General features: G+C 37.1%; 1 protein-coding gene across 3 annotated transcripts in view; it reads left to right on the top strand.

Moving 5' to 3' along the window:
- LOC123565512 (uncharacterized) overlaps positions 1-20,547 on the top strand; it is an 86,157-nt gene that overhangs the window by 5,104 nt on the left and 60,506 nt on the right. For all 3 annotated transcript variants that reach the window (XM_053549354.1, XM_053549353.1, XM_053549352.1), the window contains exons 2-10: positions 3,486-4,546; positions 5,876-5,989; positions 6,207-6,364; positions 7,947-8,091; positions 8,927-9,065; positions 12,281-12,424; positions 15,311-15,426; positions 16,454-16,678; positions 17,952-18,103. In XM_053549354.1, coding sequence (XP_053405329.1) covers positions 3,500-4,546; positions 5,876-5,989; positions 6,207-6,364; positions 7,947-8,091; positions 8,927-9,065; positions 12,281-12,424; positions 15,311-15,426; positions 16,454-16,678; positions 17,952-18,103 — 2,240 coding nt within the window. In that variant the 5' untranslated portion in view covers positions 3,486-3,499. The remainder of the gene's footprint in view (positions 1-3,485; positions 4,547-5,875; positions 5,990-6,206; positions 6,365-7,946; positions 8,092-8,926; positions 9,066-12,280; positions 12,425-15,310; positions 15,427-16,453; positions 16,679-17,951; positions 18,104-20,547) is intronic.

Below are 20,547 nucleotides of genomic sequence, written 5' to 3' on the forward strand. Positions count from 1 at the left end.
AGGTTTAGAGGTACAAATGTATGACAACTAAGAAATAACAGATCATAATATAAGTAATCCCAATAAGCCAAATAAGTAAGGCTAGAGATGATTATGTTGTCATCCTGTTGTTATTATTAATGTGTGCATGCCTGAGTCATTAATGAATGAATGAATAGTGTGCAGCTTACTTTTTTGACCAATCAGAGGGAGTTATTTTTAAAAAAATGTGGCTTCTTATACCTGAAGACCAATCATTATTATGTGACTTATTAACAGTAGCAGTAATTTTCGTAGAATGGCTCTATAATTATGCTGAAGAGCTTTTACTGATTGCGTCTGATTGGTCAAACGTTGTTTTCACACTATGTAAAGCTACAGTCACACATACGGATATGTCCATGCGTTGAGGTACTGTGCGGATAGGATTAGTCTGTGGGCGTATAACTACAAAGCAGTATGTCTTAGTACGGGAAAAATGATGAGCAACAGGAAACAAACAATACAATACAGGACGCGAATAAGTACGGATAGGTACGAGGTACTACGTAGAATTACGTTTTACTGCGCCCTGCAACTTGCCCAGCGCACGGACGGGTCTGCGGTAAACTACGTTGAACTATGCTTAAGTACGAGCAGCCTCGGATAACTACGTTCAGCTACGGCGAGGTACATAACAGCACGGATAACTACGTTTAAGTACGTTTAACTACGAATGAATAAGTTTCAGCCATGTTGGCTTAAAGTCCGTTTTTTAGCCCAGCCTAAAGTCACGCTCAAATGGCTACGGTTCGCTCAAACTTTTGTGCATGTTCAAAAGTTGGAGAAACTTGCAAGTTTGGAATAAGTTTTGAATACGTTATGACCACGTTTTGGTACGGATTAATATGAATGACTACTCTGAGGTACGGTTCAGGTATGGATCGATACGGATTACTACGTTTCTGTCCGTAGCTAGACATAGCTATCCGCGCTGTATGTGTGACTGGGGTATTAGATTGGAGTCCATGACGAGAATTCTTCGAGAAAAAGAAACCTTGGATGGTCACTCCGCCATGCTCCATTTCCCTAACAGTTCCTTTTTCATGAAGAATTCACTTCATAAACTCTGTCTATAACATAAATTTAATTGGTATCTGAAAGACATTTGGATACTATTTTATGATAGTCGTATGATATGGACTAGCAACAACGAAACACTTTAATCACTGTCTTGTCTTGATTAGTTTAGGCTCTATAAGGAAGTGTCTAGCCATTCGGTAATAGCTTGACTGGATAAAGGTCAATCTCCAAGATTGAGGAGATGCTAAGTTAAGATTTAATTGATTTTAATCAATTTTAGTTTAAGTCTGCAAGACAAAAAAACAGCATAACACAATGATAAGTGGCAAGCACTTTTGAACCAACAATCATAACAAAGATAAACACTTAAATATATAGTAGGAAAGCTGTAAAATAAGTGACAAGGTTATAGCGGGTAGCAGGAAACCAGTCTGTCACAGAACCAGTGTTTTGAGAAGAAAATTGACATAATTGTATAAAATTTGAATAGCCTCAGGAGTTATCTCCTGTGAACAAAACACAGGGTCTGAACGTAGACAAACAGTAATCATATAAAGTTCTAAATGAATACAATTGGTTATCATTACAAAAAATTGAAATTTAAGTACAAATGATACTAGAAAGAAAATATAACAATAAATACCATAATCCTGTATACATCCCAGTATTCACTTAATATACTACAAATAACAGGGTTTTTTTCAGCCGTTTTTATAGCCGTTATTCGACTATATTCCCAATGCCAAAAAGTATGTATTTTTCCCAAAATAAGTGGAAAAATTCCCAATCTTCATTCTAAAAAAAATTTCATCAAAATTGCACAACTATTGACCAAATTATGGACAATTTTGTAATGGAACTATGTTAAATAGGTTGTACAATGTGAAACAAGTGTATGAGAAAGTGCTTAAACACATCCTTTCTATATCTTATGGGACTAAATATTTCCCAATTTGGAACATTAAAGCGTCAAAATTCCCAATTTTGGGGATATAGGCTATGTTCCCAAATTAGCTAGAAAAAACCCTGAATAAGTTTAGTAAAGTTATTAAACTTATCATAAATAAAGATTTTATATAGATCGGACGATTTTGTCAGTTTACTAAGAACAGCTAAAGAAGAATGACCAAGAGATGCTAGAATGGCGGGAATTAGATATTTCCCCCCGGGTTATCAAGGTAATGTTTGGTCATGCAGGCAAGTAAATTCAGTAAACTCTCACAACTATGAAGGTTGTTCTCTTGTTCTGGATCGTACATCTAGGAGAATTATTTTCCATTACCCAGAACAATAATTTTTACCTTGTATATTTCAGCTGTATCGCACAGCCTTCATCATCAAAGTGCCTGGTCAGTGTTACATTGCATCACTTGACAATTGTTAACTTAACTGAGACAAGGGGCTGGAGTTACCTCCACTTTACAACACTTTCCTAGTGTCACGTGATCACCAATTGTCACCTGACACTATGCAACACTGACCAGGCACTTTGCTGATGAAGGCTGTGTGATACGGACGAAATATACAAGGTAAAAAATACTGTTCTGAGTAATGGAAAATAATCACTTACAAGTTCTTTCTTTCTACCGGGCTCCACCCCTGGTAACAATAACACATTTAGGCAAATACAAGTTAGGCAGACACATAATATGTGAAGTTACAGATCATTAAGAAGGATAACACATTAAATTTATAAACAGGGACGGATATAGGATGGTGCGCTGCATTGCATGTATCTAACAGAATAATACTGTTTGATGTACCATTAAGAACAAAGTTGTATCCTAATATAACCAGGGCTACACTAAATTTTGTGTGGTCAGGGAAGATATCTGACCAGCAAGAGAGCACATCCTCCATGGCTCACACCCAGCCAAATCATACATAGTCTAGAAGTGTGTAGCAGGATTATAGCTTTGTGTTTTTCTCCAGCATTTTCTTAAAATATTTAGGAAAAACTCACCTTTTCATTTAGTGCTGCCATCTTTGTTGTTTAGGTAATGTTCGGTGTGTGTTTCCCCCAGTCCCTGGTAACAATGTGTCTGCTGATTGGTTATTCTCCGGTAACAGGACACATAGCATGCGTTAGCTGTCCGGTAATCGGATGCCTAGCCTGTCCTCAAGGGCTTTTCAGAACAGGCTAGGCATCTGATTGCCAGATGGCCAGAATACAGGCGGCTAGGCGTCTTGTAACAGGATGGCCAGACACTTCCAAGTTACTTTATCACGCAAGCCATAATTTGATTTAACAAAATGTTAAGACTTAAGTACTGTAAAATTTCTTTGTCATTAAATTTGGTGGTTTTGGTTCAAGTTGGCAGTTGCATAGTATATGAATGGGAATTTCAAAATTTAAAGATGAGATAAATTGGAGTGTTACTTTTTTTTTTTTGCCAATCTATTAATCATGTAGGCACTACTCACAAATATTGTTTTTATTGCAGAATTTCATGGGAAGATGTTAACATTCATTAAAATGAAGACTCTGTATAAAAGAAGCAGCAGCAGGACTAGCAACACAGGCACACAGAGAGACTCTGTAAGGAAGTTAAGTGACTCTGGGAGTAGGCTAAGTGACTCTGGGAGTAGGTTAAGTGACTCCTCAGGCCAGTTAAGTAACTCTGGGAGTGTTGTTAGCACTAATGGTATAAATCATTCAGGACCAGTAACTGTTGCTGTGCGAATCTACACTGAAAACAAAGATGGTGCTAGCGTCATGTTTGAAGAATCTGACACATGTGAATCTGTTTGTTTATCTCTGGCCAAAAAGCTTGGTATCAACCCAACAGACCTGAATTGCTTTGGTCTGGGCATTTTTGACACGTCACAGAAGAAATATTACTGGCTGGCACCATGCCAGAAACCAAGTGAAGTTTGTTACAATCTGACACAAATGGGAGAAAATGACGTGTTCTTTAGAATGAGGTTTTTGCCAGAGTCCTCAAAATGCGATAAGACAGACACAAAGTGCCTAGAATATTTAACATGGCAAGTGAAGTGGGACTTCCTTCGCAGCAATTTCTCATGTTTTTCTGAAGAATCGAAGACGGACGAAGCACGCGGAATTAGCTGTATGCTAATTCTTCTTGAACTTCGGATTAACACCGAGAGAGAAAACTGTGCTGAAAATATAAAAGCCTTCATGAAAGGAAAGAATTTGGATCACTTCTTACCGGTGGCTTTAAGAAAGAGCTTTCTCGAGAAAAGGATCTTAAAGGAAAACATGTATAAGAAAGTAGAGAGTCTGCAGGAAAAGTATCCTGCTAGTCGATGCAACCCGCATTATCTAATGTCATGGTGGCTAAAGGTGATCCTGAAACAGAATTCCTCATGCTATTCTGAAACGTTCCTTGCGTATGAGCTTGACATTGACAATGAAGAATTTGAAAGGATTGAGGGTGACGACCAGCCATCACAAATAATTGATAAACAGGAATTAATTGTTACTGTGAAAATGGATCAGTCTTATCCAAAATTGACCGTTTCAAGGAAAAGTGTGAGAAATGTAAGTATCAAGATTAATTCCCTTTCAATAACATTGACTTCACCGTCATTCAACGGTTGGTTTTTTGGGGGCCACACCAAAATTTGTTTTTTTTTTTCCAATTTTTGAAAAAAAAATCTTAATAATCTTATCATGTTTTCTGCTAAATCGTTTTTGTACATATATGTAAAGAATACATGTATTACAATTTAAAAAACACAAGACAGTGTTTTTCTATAGTATAGCATAGTTTTTAGTAGTGCTATTTTGTATTTTGGTGGAATTGTCCCATATTCTAGTAACATTTGACATCACTGTTTTGAAAATAAAATTATTTTCGTCTACTTATGGGCCCTGCCCTTATTTTCCCAGCAATAAAAACTACTGGTTATAGCTTTCATCCTCAGGACCGTCCATAAGAGATTCTTACTTTCTGAGGTTACCGTTTAAATAAGTTACATCTTCAGAAAAGTTTTTCAGAATGTCTCTGAAGTTTAGGTAAAGTTTGAGACTGAATATCTAGGTGACGTTTACAGTCACTAGGTTTCTATCAGTTAGTCCTGAGGTTAGTTTTCCATGTATTGTAATACAGCTATATTGAAAATTTTTAGCTTGTCTGATTTTGCAGTTATTCACAGCAATGTTTGTAGGGTAGCCCTCCATTTAATTCTCTCAGACTTGGGTTATTATAATTTGTCTAAGAACAAGACTGCCAGAAGCCAGACTAATTTTATCCATATGTACATAATGTATGTAATTATTGGAAATTTTGAAAATCATTTCCTCAGAAACTGAAGACCCAGGTTTGAAATGATTTCACAGAAATGTTCCTTGGGTGACCATCAAAGTATTTTTTTCAGTACTGCTTTGAAACTCAGGTGAGCTGTCAATTGTCATCATGGCCCTCTTGTTTACATTAAAGTCATATTGGAATCGAAATAGATTATAACACTAACAGAACCATGTTTTAATGTATTCAAACACTCCAAATAATGTACCCTAATGTTTCACTCTGAGCCTTCGATATAATAATTCACATGGGCTATGATGTCTAATAACTGCATAATTTAAAAGAAATTTTCTGAGTGGAAGGGCCTATTAACAGCCCCTACGATAGAAGGAAAACAACCTGTTATTCTGCAGGTATATAGCCTCTTCATTTTGTTTAGGTAATATTCAAATATGGTTCTGCTACATGTATACGTAATTCTTTTAATGCTTTTAATTAAGAAAGTTAAGGAGTTACTTATCAAAATAAAAGACTTCTGAAGATTCATGAAGTTTCCGCATGAAGGTTAATATTACACACGGAAGCTTCATATTTGTGTTAAATTGCTTTAATTTTTGCAGGACATGTTGAATTGTTACGTGGACAATATTTCCAAACTAGAAATCAGCCAGATTCAGTTAGATAATGATACATGGTGGAGAATCCATATGTTCAGACAAGACGGACACCCTGTGGTAAGCATAATCTCATGAATCAGTGTGATACTGGTTAGTTTAGGCTGTTAGAATGCTTTTATTGTATCAAGACAGTAGGGTTGTTATAACAGTATCATAATTTGCAATGTTGTTTTTGACTCACGTGGAGTTTGCCAGACCTAGGTTTACAGTACTTAACCCTTGACCCAGGTCTATGTTTCTCAGTTTAGTTCTGCAGTTAACTTTTGTTTTGTAGATGCTGTATTTTAAAGATAGAAACGAGGCATATTCATTCGCTACTTGTATAGAATGTTATAGCCGTCTCATCTACGACTTCTATGATAGCGTGTGTCAGGAATTAGAGCCGTCTGTAGTAAAAGAGTTGAACAAACTAAGGGCGCATGGTCCAGTAAGGTATGTCTACTCTGTATTCCAGATATTTTGATGTGGTATTTATTTTCACTGTAATCTCTAACTGACACAAAATTAAATACTTTCTGCAACAAATAGTTCTTCAGATGTCTATACATTACCGGTGTTCTACCACCCAAACTTTAATTTTTAAAGTAGTGACCTGTAAAGCTTTGAAAATACCTGTTTTTACAGTAAAATGAGCCACACCGTGAGAAAAACCATCATAGTGCTTTTGCCATCAGCAAGGATCCTGGTCGCGCAGACTGGTCAGGATCCATGCTTTTTGCTAACGGTTTCTTTAATTGCAATAGGCTCCGAAAGCGAACAGCATGGATCCTGACCGTCTTTGCATGCGTCCGTCCGTGTCCGGGCTGTAACTCTGCCATCCATAAAGGGATTTTGAAATAACTTGGCATAATTTTCACCATATCGAGACAACGTGTCATGCGCAAGACGAAAACCCCTAGCTTCAAGGTCAAGGTCATACTTAGAAGTTAAAGGTTAACAGGGTCTGTTTCGTGCTGGGTCTATGACTCTGCCATCCATGAAGGGATTTGAAATAACTTGGCATAAATGTTTACCACAGTGAGACAACTTGTGGTGCACAAGACCCAGACCCCTATCTCCAAGGTCAAGGTCACACTTAGAAGTCAAAGGTTAACAGGGTCTGTTTGTGTCCGGTCTATAACTCTGCCATCGATGAAGGGATTTTGAAATTACATGGCATAAATGTTCTCACAATGAGATTACATGTCATGTGCAAGAGCCAGACCCCTAGCTCTAAGGTCAAGGTCACACTTAGAGGTTAAAGGTTAACGTGGTCTGTTTCTTGTCTTGTCCATAACTCTGCCATTGATGAAAGGATTTTATAATTACTTGGCATAAATGTTCCCTATATTGAGGTGACATGTTATGCACAAGACATAGACCCCTTGCTCCAAGGTCAAGGTCACACAAAGGTGTTTCTTCTCTGGTCAATAACTCTGCCATTTATGAAAGGATTTGAATATAATTTGACACAAATGTTAACCATATTGAGAAGATGTGTTATGCTTATAACCTTTTCTTGGGGTCTCTTGGGTCAAGGTGAAGGTCATGAAATGATGTGTGTTTTTTTTGGCGCAGATAATTTTAGCATTTGTCACCAATAGTGACAGCTCTTGTTTTATTTGCATTTTAAGAAGGTAGTTACTGTAACAATTGCATTGTGTTATACACTCTGTGTTTACAAACCTTGTGTTTTCTGTAAATACATAGAAATTTAAAGCTCTCTATGTTGCTAATGTGCTTGAGATTTCCTTTAAAAAATGTGTTTTGAAATACTGTGGTATCATTTGATTTACTTGACATAAAATTTTATGGTTTGCACAAAATGAACTATATCATTTGGATATAAATATAAACTTTATGATTTAAACTTTTGAAGATTAATTCAGTGGGGATTTTTACTTGTTTGTTGGCATTTGATTTTGTAGATTAAAGGAACTATAAAAATCCACAGATATTAACCCATTACAGTATGGATATCAGTTATTTCAAAGTACATGTATAACATGCATTTTTACCTTTCCTTGTCTTCTAGCGAAAATTTTGTGAGGAAGAAGTTGGTGAAAAAGAACAGTAAGGACTTGTATATACTACAAGCAAACCTCACTGACTATGGTCGGTATGATGTATTCTATCTACCAAGTACCACAGCAAGACTGAAGAAAAAGACGTTGCCAAAGGTAAGCTATTTGATGCTGAAGTACTATACAAGAATATGTAATTGAATGTAATTTGCAGATTTCACCTGTCCACTACCCTAGATTTACTGGTAATTGGAATCTTAGTTCTTGTGAACACTGAATTTTGTGGAGGAATAAAATTGTGAAATTAGTTCAGATTAATCCCTTGGAAATATTTCTAATTAAATACAGTAGATTGATATCAAATAGATTTGTATTGGCAGTTCTTTGTGTCACTTATAAGATATGTCTAGGACTGAGACGATTACTAAGTTAATCGGATCCGATTCGATTACTTGATGAAACCGGTTTCAATTTTGCTAAATCACTCTCTCAAACAATAAACATCCTACCATTCCAGTAAAATGTACATTATTTCCCATTACATCCTTGACAGCAACATAGACCCGCAGTATATGTCCGCTGAACACACATCAACATAATCAATAGTGCCTGTCCCTGATTTGCCTGTTGTTGATTTATTGAAAAAATACACTAAAATATGACTTATTTATTATCACACTGCTTACAAATGATAAATGTTCATAAGTTCCTAATAAAGTCAGATGGTGGAGGTACCTTGATATGGTCGTCAAGAAAGAAAACAGCATTTTCTATATGGTGGTTGCTTAACTGGTTCGATTTGATTTCTTACAAACGATTAACTGGTATCAAAATTTTGAAATTGTCCCAGCCCTAGTTATGTCAATACTACTGTAGATACACTGTTAAGATATCTTAGCGCAAGTCAGAATTTGCTCATGTTGTGACCGAATTTTTCTTCTACAAAAAAATTATTAAAATGTGATAGCCTTAGACACTTGTTACATTGCAGATCAAGCAGGTTGAAGAAGGGTATATTGTAGAAGGTCTTCCAATGCCACCACAGGATCTCAAGGTTTTGATCAATGACCTGGTCAAGGACACCAACATTTTGCCTGGCACTTGCCTCAGGATCAAACCTCAGTCAGAAGGTTTGTGATATTTTTTGCTTATAGCTGGGGCATCCATAGCCCTGTAGTATATGCCATTGACTTATTATCACATGTCCCACTCTTTTCACTTCAGTGGTTTCAAAACTGAAATTTGGTTTTCTATCCTAATAAAGCTGGAAAGTCACTGAGCAACTTATATTTTGTCTTAACATGGTATTTAATAAGATTGTTTAACAGGCAAAAGTTCATTTCTCAATTGCGTTACAGTTGTGTGACATTAGTCTTTTGTGCTTGAGTGATTTGTTTGCCGCCTCACCAGTTTAAACAAATACTGTGTTTGAATTATTTTGGATTAGAATACTTTGCTCAATTATCACAAAGACAGAATATCTACATGTATAAGGGGAATTAGATAATTGACAGTTTGGTGGCTGTTGCCAAATGTTCCTGTTTACATACTATTGTATCTTTCACATGTGATGGGTAAAACATACTGAATTAGTGCTGTCTGTCTGTTTGTCAAAAAGTTTGTCCATGCAACTCGTCTGACACAACTAGGCGGACCAAAAACAAAAGTAATCATTACTAGGCATGTTTTTGGACATGTTTGATAGTTTTCATTGATGTCATGGTTTTAAATTTGACAAATTTTATCAAATTTTGGCCAGTTCTTTTAATGATTTAGCGGATTTCCACCAAACCTTACAGGCTTGATCAGTGCTAAACCTGATTCTGAATTTTTGAGCATGTTCCTTTTCTATGATTTTCAGTGGAGTAATGGCTCCTGATCTGTTGTAGTTTACCTAGCCAACTCAGCTGTTCCGGCACAACTAGGAAGAATAACACCAAACTTTAGAAAAAGTGATTATTGCCATGCTTAGTTGTGCATGTCTTTGGCATATTCCAGTTCAGTGATTTTCTCTTTATTTGTCAAGTTTTTTGATGTTTTGGCAACTTCTCTTACACCATTGGGCAGATTTCTACAAAACCTTACATTAGTTTTCAGCTGTTCAGTGATTTTCAGCAAAGTTATGGCTTTCGATTTGTCATATTTTACAGTGTTTACACTACTTGCTGATTACCATTGGGCTGACACCGCCTCGGTAGCCTAGTGGTAGAGTGTCTGCTTCGAGTGCGGGAGGTCATGAGTTCGATCCCTGGCCGCGTCATACCAAATACATAAAAAATGGTACTAGTAGCTTCCTCGCTTGGTGCTCAGCATTAAGAGGATAGTACTAGGACTGGTCAGCCCGGTGTCAGTATATTGTTACTGGGTGGAGTATCATGTCATGTGTCTACAGCGTGATATTCCAGTGAGGCAGCACTATAAAGTTGGGCATTGTGCTCACTGCTACAAGTAGACACCGTCGTTCATATGACTGAAAAATTGTTGAGAAAGATGTTAAACCCTATAACATACACACACACCATTGGGCTGAATTTCACCAGACTTGATGAGTGGTCAGTGTGAAGCGTAGCTATGCATGTCAGCAGCATGTTTCGGTCATAGGATTTCAGCAGAGTTATGACCCTTGATTTGTCAAATTCTCCGATATCTGTGATACTTCACTTATACCACTGGTTGGAATTTCTTTAAATTTCACAGGGGCAGTCAGTGCTGAGCCTAGTTATGTATATAGTTGGAATGTGATGGTTCATGGTTATAATGCAGTAATTTGGTCAAAAATGTGCTTCCATGGTGTAGTCGAAAGAAGTCCCTAATAAATAGATCCTAATTTTTCCATTTTTCGCGTATTTGCGCGTAAATTGGGGGCCAAATGGGCATTATTTCACTCGTGGAATGAATTTTACATAAAATAAGACACTTTTCATGCTAATATTTGCATGTTTTCGAGTTGTTTACTTGAAAACGAAAGTAGGGTGTTTATGCAGACCGCTTTCTGAAATGCGGCAATATGAGGGTACCTGACTTCAGTTGACTTGCATTTCACTGCATACTATTCAACACCCCTTTTTCTTTTCGTTTTCTTGAAGCAAATGACTTTTATATGGATATCTTGTGGAAAATAGGTCTACGATGGAGTGAAAATCTAGAAACTGTAACAAAATTGTTCTGAAGTAGCTGAATTTTATATGAAACAAAGAACAGTTTCTTTTATTGGTATATAGCCTCATTGATTTTTAGCTCGACTATTCATAGAATGGTAGAGCTATTGGACTCGCCCATGCGTCGGCCTCCGCGTCCCGATTTGGTTAAGGCTTTGTATGTAAGCTGGTATCTCAGTAACCACTTGTGGGAATGGATTGAAACTTCACACACTTATTCACTGTGATAAACTGACTTGTATTGCACAGGTTCCATAACTCTATTTTGCTTTTTTACAAAATTATGCCCCTTTTTCGACTTAGAAATTTTTGGTTAAGGTTTTGTATGTAAGCTGATAACTCAGTAACCACTTGTGGGAATGGATTGAAACTTCGCACACTTATTTACTGTGATAAACTGACCTATATTGCACAGGTTCCATAACTCTGTTTTGCTTTTTTACAAAATTATGCCCTTTTTCAACTTAGAAGTTTTTGGTTAAGGTTTTGTATGTAAGCTGGTATCTCAGTACTTACTAATGGGAATGGATTGAAACTTCACATACTTGTTCACTGTCATGATCTGACATGCACTAAGCAAGTCCCATAACTCTACTCCTTTTTTCAAAATTATGCCCTTTTTTTCGACAGCAGTTTTTGGTTAAATTTTTGTATGTAATCTGATATCTCAGTATCCACTAATTGGAATGGATTGAAACTTCACAGTCTTGTTCACTGTCATGATCTAACATGCACTGTGAAAGTCCCATAACTCTACTTTGCATTTTTACAAAATTATGCCCCTTTTTCGACTTAGCAGTTTTTGGTTAAGTTTTTGTATGTAAGCTGGTATCTCAGTATCTACAAATTGGAAAGGATTGAAACTTCACACACTTGTTCACTGTCATGATATGACATGCAGTACAGAGGTTCAATACCTCTATTTTGCATTTTACAAAATTATGCCCCTTTTTCAACTTCTGTATTCATTCAATTGACAAGGCTGTGGAATAGTCGAGCGTTGCTGTCCTCCGACAGCTCTTGTTTTCACTGGAGTTATTGCCCTTGATATGTGGCATTTTACAATGTTTGTGTGTTAAGTGGGATGAGACATTAGCTTTTTTATGAAAACATATTTCTAGTCTTAATGTAGATGCCTAAAAACAGGCCAGGAACCAACTAACTTGCTTCCTTTGTTTCCTGATCAGGATGTGATTTGCTGCAGAGCCTTATAATGGGCCAGGAACCAAGAGATGTACAGGGTGAGGATGAAGAGAGAAGAGAAAGAAGAAGAATTGAGAATCAGCCAAAAGTTTATTGCACAAATGATTTAGTGTCACAATCTTTACTTGGTATGTTTTACAAAAATATGTCACAGAAATATTATGTCTTAGAACTTGGAGTTCTAGACTGGTACTTGAACAATTTCGCTTAAGAATTATGAAGCAGTTCAAAGTTTATACTAGCACTGATACGAGAACACAAGTTTCACAGAAATATGTCATGCATTTCTCTTCCAGTTCTTGCAGGTACCTTTTTTACCAGAAGCACTTTTTTGGCTCACCTGTCACCAAGTGACAAGGTGAGCTATTGTGCTGCTTGATGTCCGTCGTGTGTCAACAATTTTAAAAAAAATCTTCTTGAAAACCACTGGGGGCAGAATTACACCAAACTTCACAGGAATGATCCTTGGGTGGCCCCCTTTCAAAATTGTTCAAAGAACTGAATTTCATGCCGAACTCTGGTTGCCATGGCAACTGAAAGGAAAAACTTAAAAAATCTTCTTGTCCAAAACCACAGGGACTAGGGCTTTGATATCTGGTGTGTAGCATCATCCAGTCGTCCTCTACCAAAATTATTCAAATTATCCCCCTAGGGTCAAATATGGCCCCGCCCTGGGGGTCACATGGTTTATATAGACTTATATAGGGAAAACTTTGAAAATCTTCTTGTACAAAACCACATGGCCTAGGGCTTTGATATTTGGTATGCATCATCATCTAGTGTTCCTCTAAAAAGAATGTTCAAATTATCCCCCTAGGGTCAAATATGGCCCCGCTCTGGGAGTTACATGGTTTACATAGACTTATATAGGGAAAACTTTGAAAATCTTCTGGTACAAAACCACATGGCCTAGGGCTTTGATATTTGATATGTAGCATCATCTAGTGGTCCTCTACCAAGACTGTTCAAATTATCTCCCTAGGGTCAAATATGGCCCCGCCCCGGGGATCCCAAGTTTTACATAGACTTCTATAGGAAAAAAAGTTTAAAAATCTTCTTGTCTGAAACCACAACACTTAGACGTTTGATATTTGGTTTGTAGCATTGTCTTAAGGTCCTAAACCAAAATTGTTCAAATTGTACCCATTGGGTGAAAAGAGGCCCTGCCCTGGGGGCCCCAAGTTTTATATAAACTTGTTTAGGAAAAAGCTTTAAAAATCTTCTTGTCTGAAACCATACAACCTAGGCTTTTTATATTTGGTATGATGCATTGTCTAGTACTCTACCAAAATTGTTCAAATTATGCCCCTGGAGTTAAAAGAGGCCTCACCCTGGGGTCACTTCAATATTATGTGAGTTATATAGGAAAAATACTTAAAAAATCATCTGATCCTATTTCCAAGACTGTTTAATTATAATTACCTGATGACCCCAAGTAATATGATGTCACTTGACTGTGACCTTGACCTACTGACCTACTTTCTTGTTTTTTAAGGTACAGCCTTGAAATTTTGATGACATACACAGTTTTGCACACAAATCATAAAACTGAACTTCATTGACCATGAATGTGACCTACTGACTTTCTTAATATTTTATCATCAGTTTGACATTTGAAACATGTAGCTCATATTACTCAGGTGAGGGATCCGGGGTCATCATGACCCTCTTGTTTAGCTCGTGAGCTTTTGTGACCGCTCAATGTCTGTCGTGTGACGTGTGTTGTGCGTCGTCCGTCTGTCAACATTTTCTAAAAAAATCTTCTTCTTGAAAACCACTGGACAGAATTACATCAAACTTCACAAGAATGATCCTTGATAAGTCCCATTTCAAAACTGTTCAAAGAATTGAATTCCATGCAGAACTCTGGTTGCCATGACAACCGAAAGGAAAAACTTAAAAAATCTCTTGTCCAAAACTGCAAGGCGTAGAGTCTTGATATTTGGCATGTGACATCATCTTGTGGTCCTCTATCAAGATTGTTGAAATTGTGCCCCTGGGATGAAAAGAGGCCCCGCCCAGGGGGTCCCAAGTTTACATAGACTTATATAGTAAAAAAACTATAAAAATCTTCTTGTCTAAAACAACAAGACCTATGCCTTTGATATTTTGTATGTAGCATTACCTTGTTGTCCTCTACCAAAATTTTGCAAATATCCCCCTGGGGTGAAAAGAGGCCCTGCCCCAGGGGGGTGAGGTCTCAAGTTTTACATAGACTTATATATGAAAAAAAAAATTAAAAATCTTCTTGCCTGAAACTGTAAGGCCTAGGCTTTTGATATTAAGTGTGTTGCCTTTCTTAGTGTTTCTCTACCAAAATTATTTCTATATGTCCCTAGGGTAAAGAAAGGCCCTTCCCTGGGGTTACCAAGTTTAACATAGACTTATATAGGGAAAAAAAATAATTAAAGATCTTCTTGTCTGAAAGTTCAAGGCCTAGGCCTTTGATATTTGGTGTGTAGCATTGCCTGGTGGATGTCTAACAAGTTAATTCAAAGTATGCCCCTGGGGTGAAAAGAGGCCCCAATCTGGGGGTCGCTTGTTATAATTTGAGTTATTTAGGAAAAAATACTTAAAAAATTATCAGATCATATTTCCTAGACTGTTTACTTATAATTACCTGATGACCCCAAGCGATTAGGGATAACTTGACTGTGACCTTGACCTACTGACCTACTTTCTTGTTTTGTAAGATACAGTCTTGAAATTTGGATGACATGTACAGTTTTGCACACCGATCTTAAAACTGACTTTCAGTTATCATGAATGTGACCTACTGACCTACCTTTTTAATATTTTAGCATTTGTTTGCCATTTGAAACATGTGGCTCATAGTACTCAGGTGAGCGATCCAGGGTCATCATGACCCTCTTGTTTAAAGAATTAAGACATAGTCAAAAGTTTATACATTGATTTATTTGTTAAGTAACTTATGTTTCAAAGAAGTATTTTTCTCCCTTGGATTATTTATACCTGTATGAGGTGGTGTTTAAAGAGTAGGCCATATATTTCAGGTCAAGGGCATTTTACAGAGGTACACAGTGCTTTACTGTGTGAACAAGATCAAGTTGTCATTAAAAAGATGAGAGTTAAAGACATCGAAGAGGATGACTTTAGAATTGTTCAGGAGGTGCTTATGATAACTTGTATCAGTTGAAAGAACTTGAATAGAAGAGATTTGCAACCATCAGTCTACTTGATTTTGAAGTTCTGCATATGTTTAATCTTTATATAGTCCTCTTTAAATTTCAGATGAATAAGCAGTATTGTATATCTCTGGTAATGGAATAATTCTGTCAAGTTCCATCAGTCTAGCTTTCAGCAGCAATAATGGCCAAAACAGTGGTTATCTCATGATGTTTTGCTTAGTCATGTTAGTTGCAAGAATATTCATTTTAAAACAGCTAGATTGGAAGTTTCTTATCTCACCTGAACCAAAGGTTGAGAATAAGGTGTAAGTGTAGGCAGATGATCCGGTGTGATTGTGTCCATCTTTTACTCGAAAATTTTGGCCAAAATTGCAACAAAGTTTGTCCATTGCATCCTGGCAAGGTTCTCTCTCAGATTTCTAATGTTTTTTTTTACCCCTTTAAGGGGCTGCTAAAGCTAAGACTTGAAAAAAAAAGAAAAAATACTACAATAAACTTAAAACATTTGATGGATCTTCACCAAACTCGGCATCTATGTAGTAGCATGTCACAAGTTTGTTTAAACGGTTCTACTTGTCCAGTTTAGGGGCTGCGAGAATGAAAAAAGGGAATTTTTAAACAACTCGTGAACTGTTTGATGGATCTTCACAGAACTTGGTCCGTAGCGTTCTTAGGTGGTCCTTTCTTGGGTTTGTTCAAATGATTCCATTTGGTCCCTTTGGATATTTTGAGGGCTTAATTTGGCATAACATTTTAAGGAAAATAACATAAATAACATTTTAAGGAAAATAACATTTTAAGGAAAATAACATTTTAAGGAAAATAACATAAATAACATTTTAAGGAAAATAACATAAATAACATTTTAAGGAAAATAACATTCTAAGGAAAGTAACATAAATTACATTTTAAGGAAAATAACATTTTAAGGAAAAGTTAAGTGTTTGTGGAGAATTGTATTTCAGATAAGAACCTTGCTTGCACATTATTTCTTATTTCTATTTGTAGGCATTCCATGAAGGCTTGGAGAAACTGATGGCTTTAGCTGACCCACAGTTTTTTGTGGGATACATGGGAATGACCTTGACTCCTGATGTGTGTATGATAATGAAGGGAACCAGCTATCGCAGCTTAAAGCAATTTCTACAATACCGGGAACAAGGACTTCCTATGCTTTCATTACATCATTTGTTAGATGCTAACATACAAGTAGCATCAGCATTAGTGTACATGGTAAATGTTATAGAGACTTTGGATCACTTCCTTGTCACTTGTTTGTAACCTTGCTCTGGATTTAAAATTTCTTTCATGTGAGGTAGGCATTCAGCTGGCTTACAAAGGTTGGTGGTTCTACCTAGGTGTCAGCTCATGCCTGAAATCATGCTAATTACACATAAAGAAGCACCTGGGGTCTTCCTGCACCATCAAAAGCTGGAAAGTCGCCATATGACTAATACCTGTGTCTGTCAGTCATGGGTGTAACTGTTTTAAGTTATGTAACCAATTTCAGTTACTTTTTCAAGCATTTTATAACCTGTATTAGTTATAAAATATAGTTAACTCAGGTAAGTTATTCAAAAAAAGTCTTTTTGCTGTTCTCACAAAGTGACCTTTAAAGTGAAATTAGTAGCAAACTGTGGTTAATCAAATTCTCTTTTAGTCTGATCATGACCTGGTAAGCATAATGGGATGTTAAGAGTTTTATAGCTTTAAAACTTTTGAGTAAAACTTTATCAGCCTTGCGTAAAACATTTTACTGCATAGCTGGAAAGATATCTGTTCAAGGATTCAGGAAATAATAGCATTAGTCTCATTCAAAATGAGGAATTGGCACAGGAGGGCTTTGTAATATTTTATGATAACTGAAACAAGTTATGGCAGTATAAGCAATAACTCAAATGGGTTATAAACTGCGATAACTTGAAATAGTTACACCCCTGACTGTCTGTGGGTTCATAACCAACTTTAAATGTAATAAATCTCGTGTGTTTCACTATGAAAATAATACGTTTGAACAAACTTTATTTTTTTAGCCAATGTGGCTGTTTAATGAAAACATGGATTTGTGAGTTTCAATTTTTACAGTTTATGAATAATAGGAGTTTTATGTGTCTCTATAAGTTTTTTTGAATGCAGTAATGCAGTCGTGTAAAAGACGTGAAAAATGGTACCAGTAGCTCCCTTGCTTGGAGCTCAGCATTAAAGGAAAACTGGCAGCTTCTCTCATACTCTTGTGGTGATGGATTCCATCTGGAATGAGGTGTCAAGAGCGATTTATATACTTCTTTCACAATCGGCCTAAAAGAAATTGAATAGTATAAACTAAATAAAAAATGTAATTCCACACAAGTGATTGTGATTTCACAGTAGAGAATGTTACCTTCTGAAGTTCATTTTTGGCAAATGCCTAATGTCAAATTTCTACAGATTTTTCTTATGAACACAAGTTTTTTGTTACATTGATTGACGTATAATAATCATGTCCAATTTTTAAATCAATTTCCAGGAGGAGAGGAACTGTTACCATGGCAATATTCATTGTGATAATATTTCTGTGATGAATTATGACAACAGAACAATGGTAGTGAGAATAAGTGATCCTGGTCTGGTTAGTCTGTATAACAAACTACCTCTTACGCACCCAGTCAACAGGAAAAGGTTTGTGAGATCATCTTATTGTCTTTAAGGTAGTGGACAGAAAATGACAGTGGCCATTTTCCATCCGATTACATATTCTGTGTATGTGATTTTGGCAATCTCTGATTATTGGGAAAAGCAATTTTCTGCTATCATGACTGAAGGAAGTTGAAATATCATGCAATATAATTGTACTGAAATGGCTGAGTATCATAACAGGTCTGCTACCTTAAATGGAACATTTGAGCCGGGCCATGAGAAAACCAGCATAGTGCATTTTGAGGGCTTGGTGCAAAACTATTGTAAGTGCAAATAAATAAAGAACAAGATATAATAGTTTTGCGCCAAGCCCTCAATTTTGCAACCAGCATGGATCCGGACCAGCCTGCACATCTGCGTAGTCTGGTCAGGATCTATGCTGTTCACTTTCAAAGCCTTTGGCAATTACAGAAAATGTTAGCGAACAGCATGGATCCTGACAAGACTGCACGGATACGCAGGCTGGTCTGGATCCATGCTGGTCGCAACTGAACTATGTTGGTTTTCTCATGGTGCGGCTCATTTCAATATTTCAATCGGATGGATGTTATGGCAGTCTGACAGAATAGTTATAATTGTTACAGTATATGAAAATACTCTAGCAACAAAACTGCTGTGTTTTCTGTTCTCTTTGGGTGTTTTAACAGGAGAATAAACATGTGTTAACAGATCCTAGTGCTCATTCACTGTCAATATATTCAGTGGCAAAGTGTAAATGTATTGTGGCCCTAAAATGGATAATTCAGAAGAAGTGTACCATGGTAATCAGACAATGCTGAAATTCCCGCACATTTCATGATGATGTCCATGGACAACATAGCTATTTTTGAGCTTTGTGCATGTTCTGTGCTAGAATATCCTCCTACAGGGCTCTTGCACCAGCCAATCCCTTGGGATTCTGCAGATGTTGAAACCGGAAAAGACATGCACTATTCCTACATTAAACCTTGAATTACAAACCTTATTCATTGGAGTTAGAGGCGATTCTTATGAATTGCTATATCAATTATAAACAGCCATATAATTTGTCGATTCTTAAAGTGATATCACTACATTAAGAATTCTTGATCACTACCCTCGATCGCCTTGGTAGTGATAGAGCTCTTGCTTCGAGAATGGGAGTTGTGGGTTCAATCCCTTGCTGTATCAAAAGAAGTGAAAAATGGTACTAGGAGCTTGCTGGTGTTTAGCATTAAGTGGATAGTTCTGGGACTGGCCAGCCAAGTGTCAGTATAGTGTGGAGTCGGCTAATTTCTTACACAAGTAATATTTTGTACAGTTTCAGTAATTCCCCCACACAGTTCTTTTTTAGCTCACCTGTCACATAGTGATGTGAGCTTTTGTGATCACCCTTCGTCCGTCGTCAGTCCATGGGTCTCGTGCGTCCGTCAACAATTTCTTGTCTGCACGATAGTGGTTTCATTTATGATTTTATTTTAACCAAACTTGCACACAACTTGTATCACCATAAGAGCTCGGTTCCTTTCTTGAACTGGCCAGATCCCGATACAGGTTCAGGAGTTATGGCCCCTGAAAGGGCCAAAATTAGCTATTTTGACCTTGTCTGCACAATAGCAGCTTTATTATGTCTCCCCCAGGAGACATAATGTTTTTGCCCTGTCCATCCGTCCGTTCGTACGTCACACTTCATTTCCGAGCAATAACTGGAGAACCATTTGACCTAGAACCTTCACACTTCATAGAGTTGTAGGGCTGCTGCAGTAGACGACCCCTATTGTTTTTGGGGTCACTCCGTCAAAGGTCAAGGTCACAGGGGCCTGAACATTGAAAACCATTTCCGATCAATAACTAGAGAACCACTTGACCAAGAATTTTGAAACTTCATAGGATGATTGGTCATGAAGAGTAGATGACCCCTATTGATTTTGGGGTCACTCCGTCAAAGGTCAAGGTCACAGGGGCCTGAACATTGAAAACCATTTCCGATCAATAACTAGAGAACCACTTGACCCAGAATGTTGAAATTTCATAGGATGATTGGTCATGAAGAGTAGATGACCCCTATTGATTTTGGGGTCACTCCGTCAAAGGTCAAGGTCATAGGGGCCTGAACATGGAAAACCATTTCCGGTCAGTAACTTGAGAACCACTTGACCCAGAATGATGAAACTTCATAGGATGATTGGTCATGCAAAGTAGATGACCCCTAACGATTTAAGGGTCACTCTGTTAAAGGTCAAGGTCACAGGGGCCTGAACATTGAAAACCATTTCCGATCAATAACTTGAGAACCACTTGACCCAGAATGTTGAAACTTCATAGGATGATTGGTCATGAAGAGTAGATGACCCCTATTGATTTTGGGGTCACTCCGTCAAAGGTCAAGGTCACAGGGGCCTGAACATGGAAAACCATTTCTGATCAATATCTAGAGAACCACTTGACCCAGAATGTTGAAACTTCAT

The sequence above is a fragment of the Mercenaria mercenaria genome, chromosome 8, assembly GCF_021730395.1.
Source record: "Mercenaria mercenaria strain notata chromosome 8, MADL_Memer_1, whole genome shotgun sequence".
In the NCBI taxonomy this organism is placed as follows: Eukaryota; Metazoa; Mollusca; class Bivalvia; order Venerida; family Veneridae; genus Mercenaria; species Mercenaria mercenaria.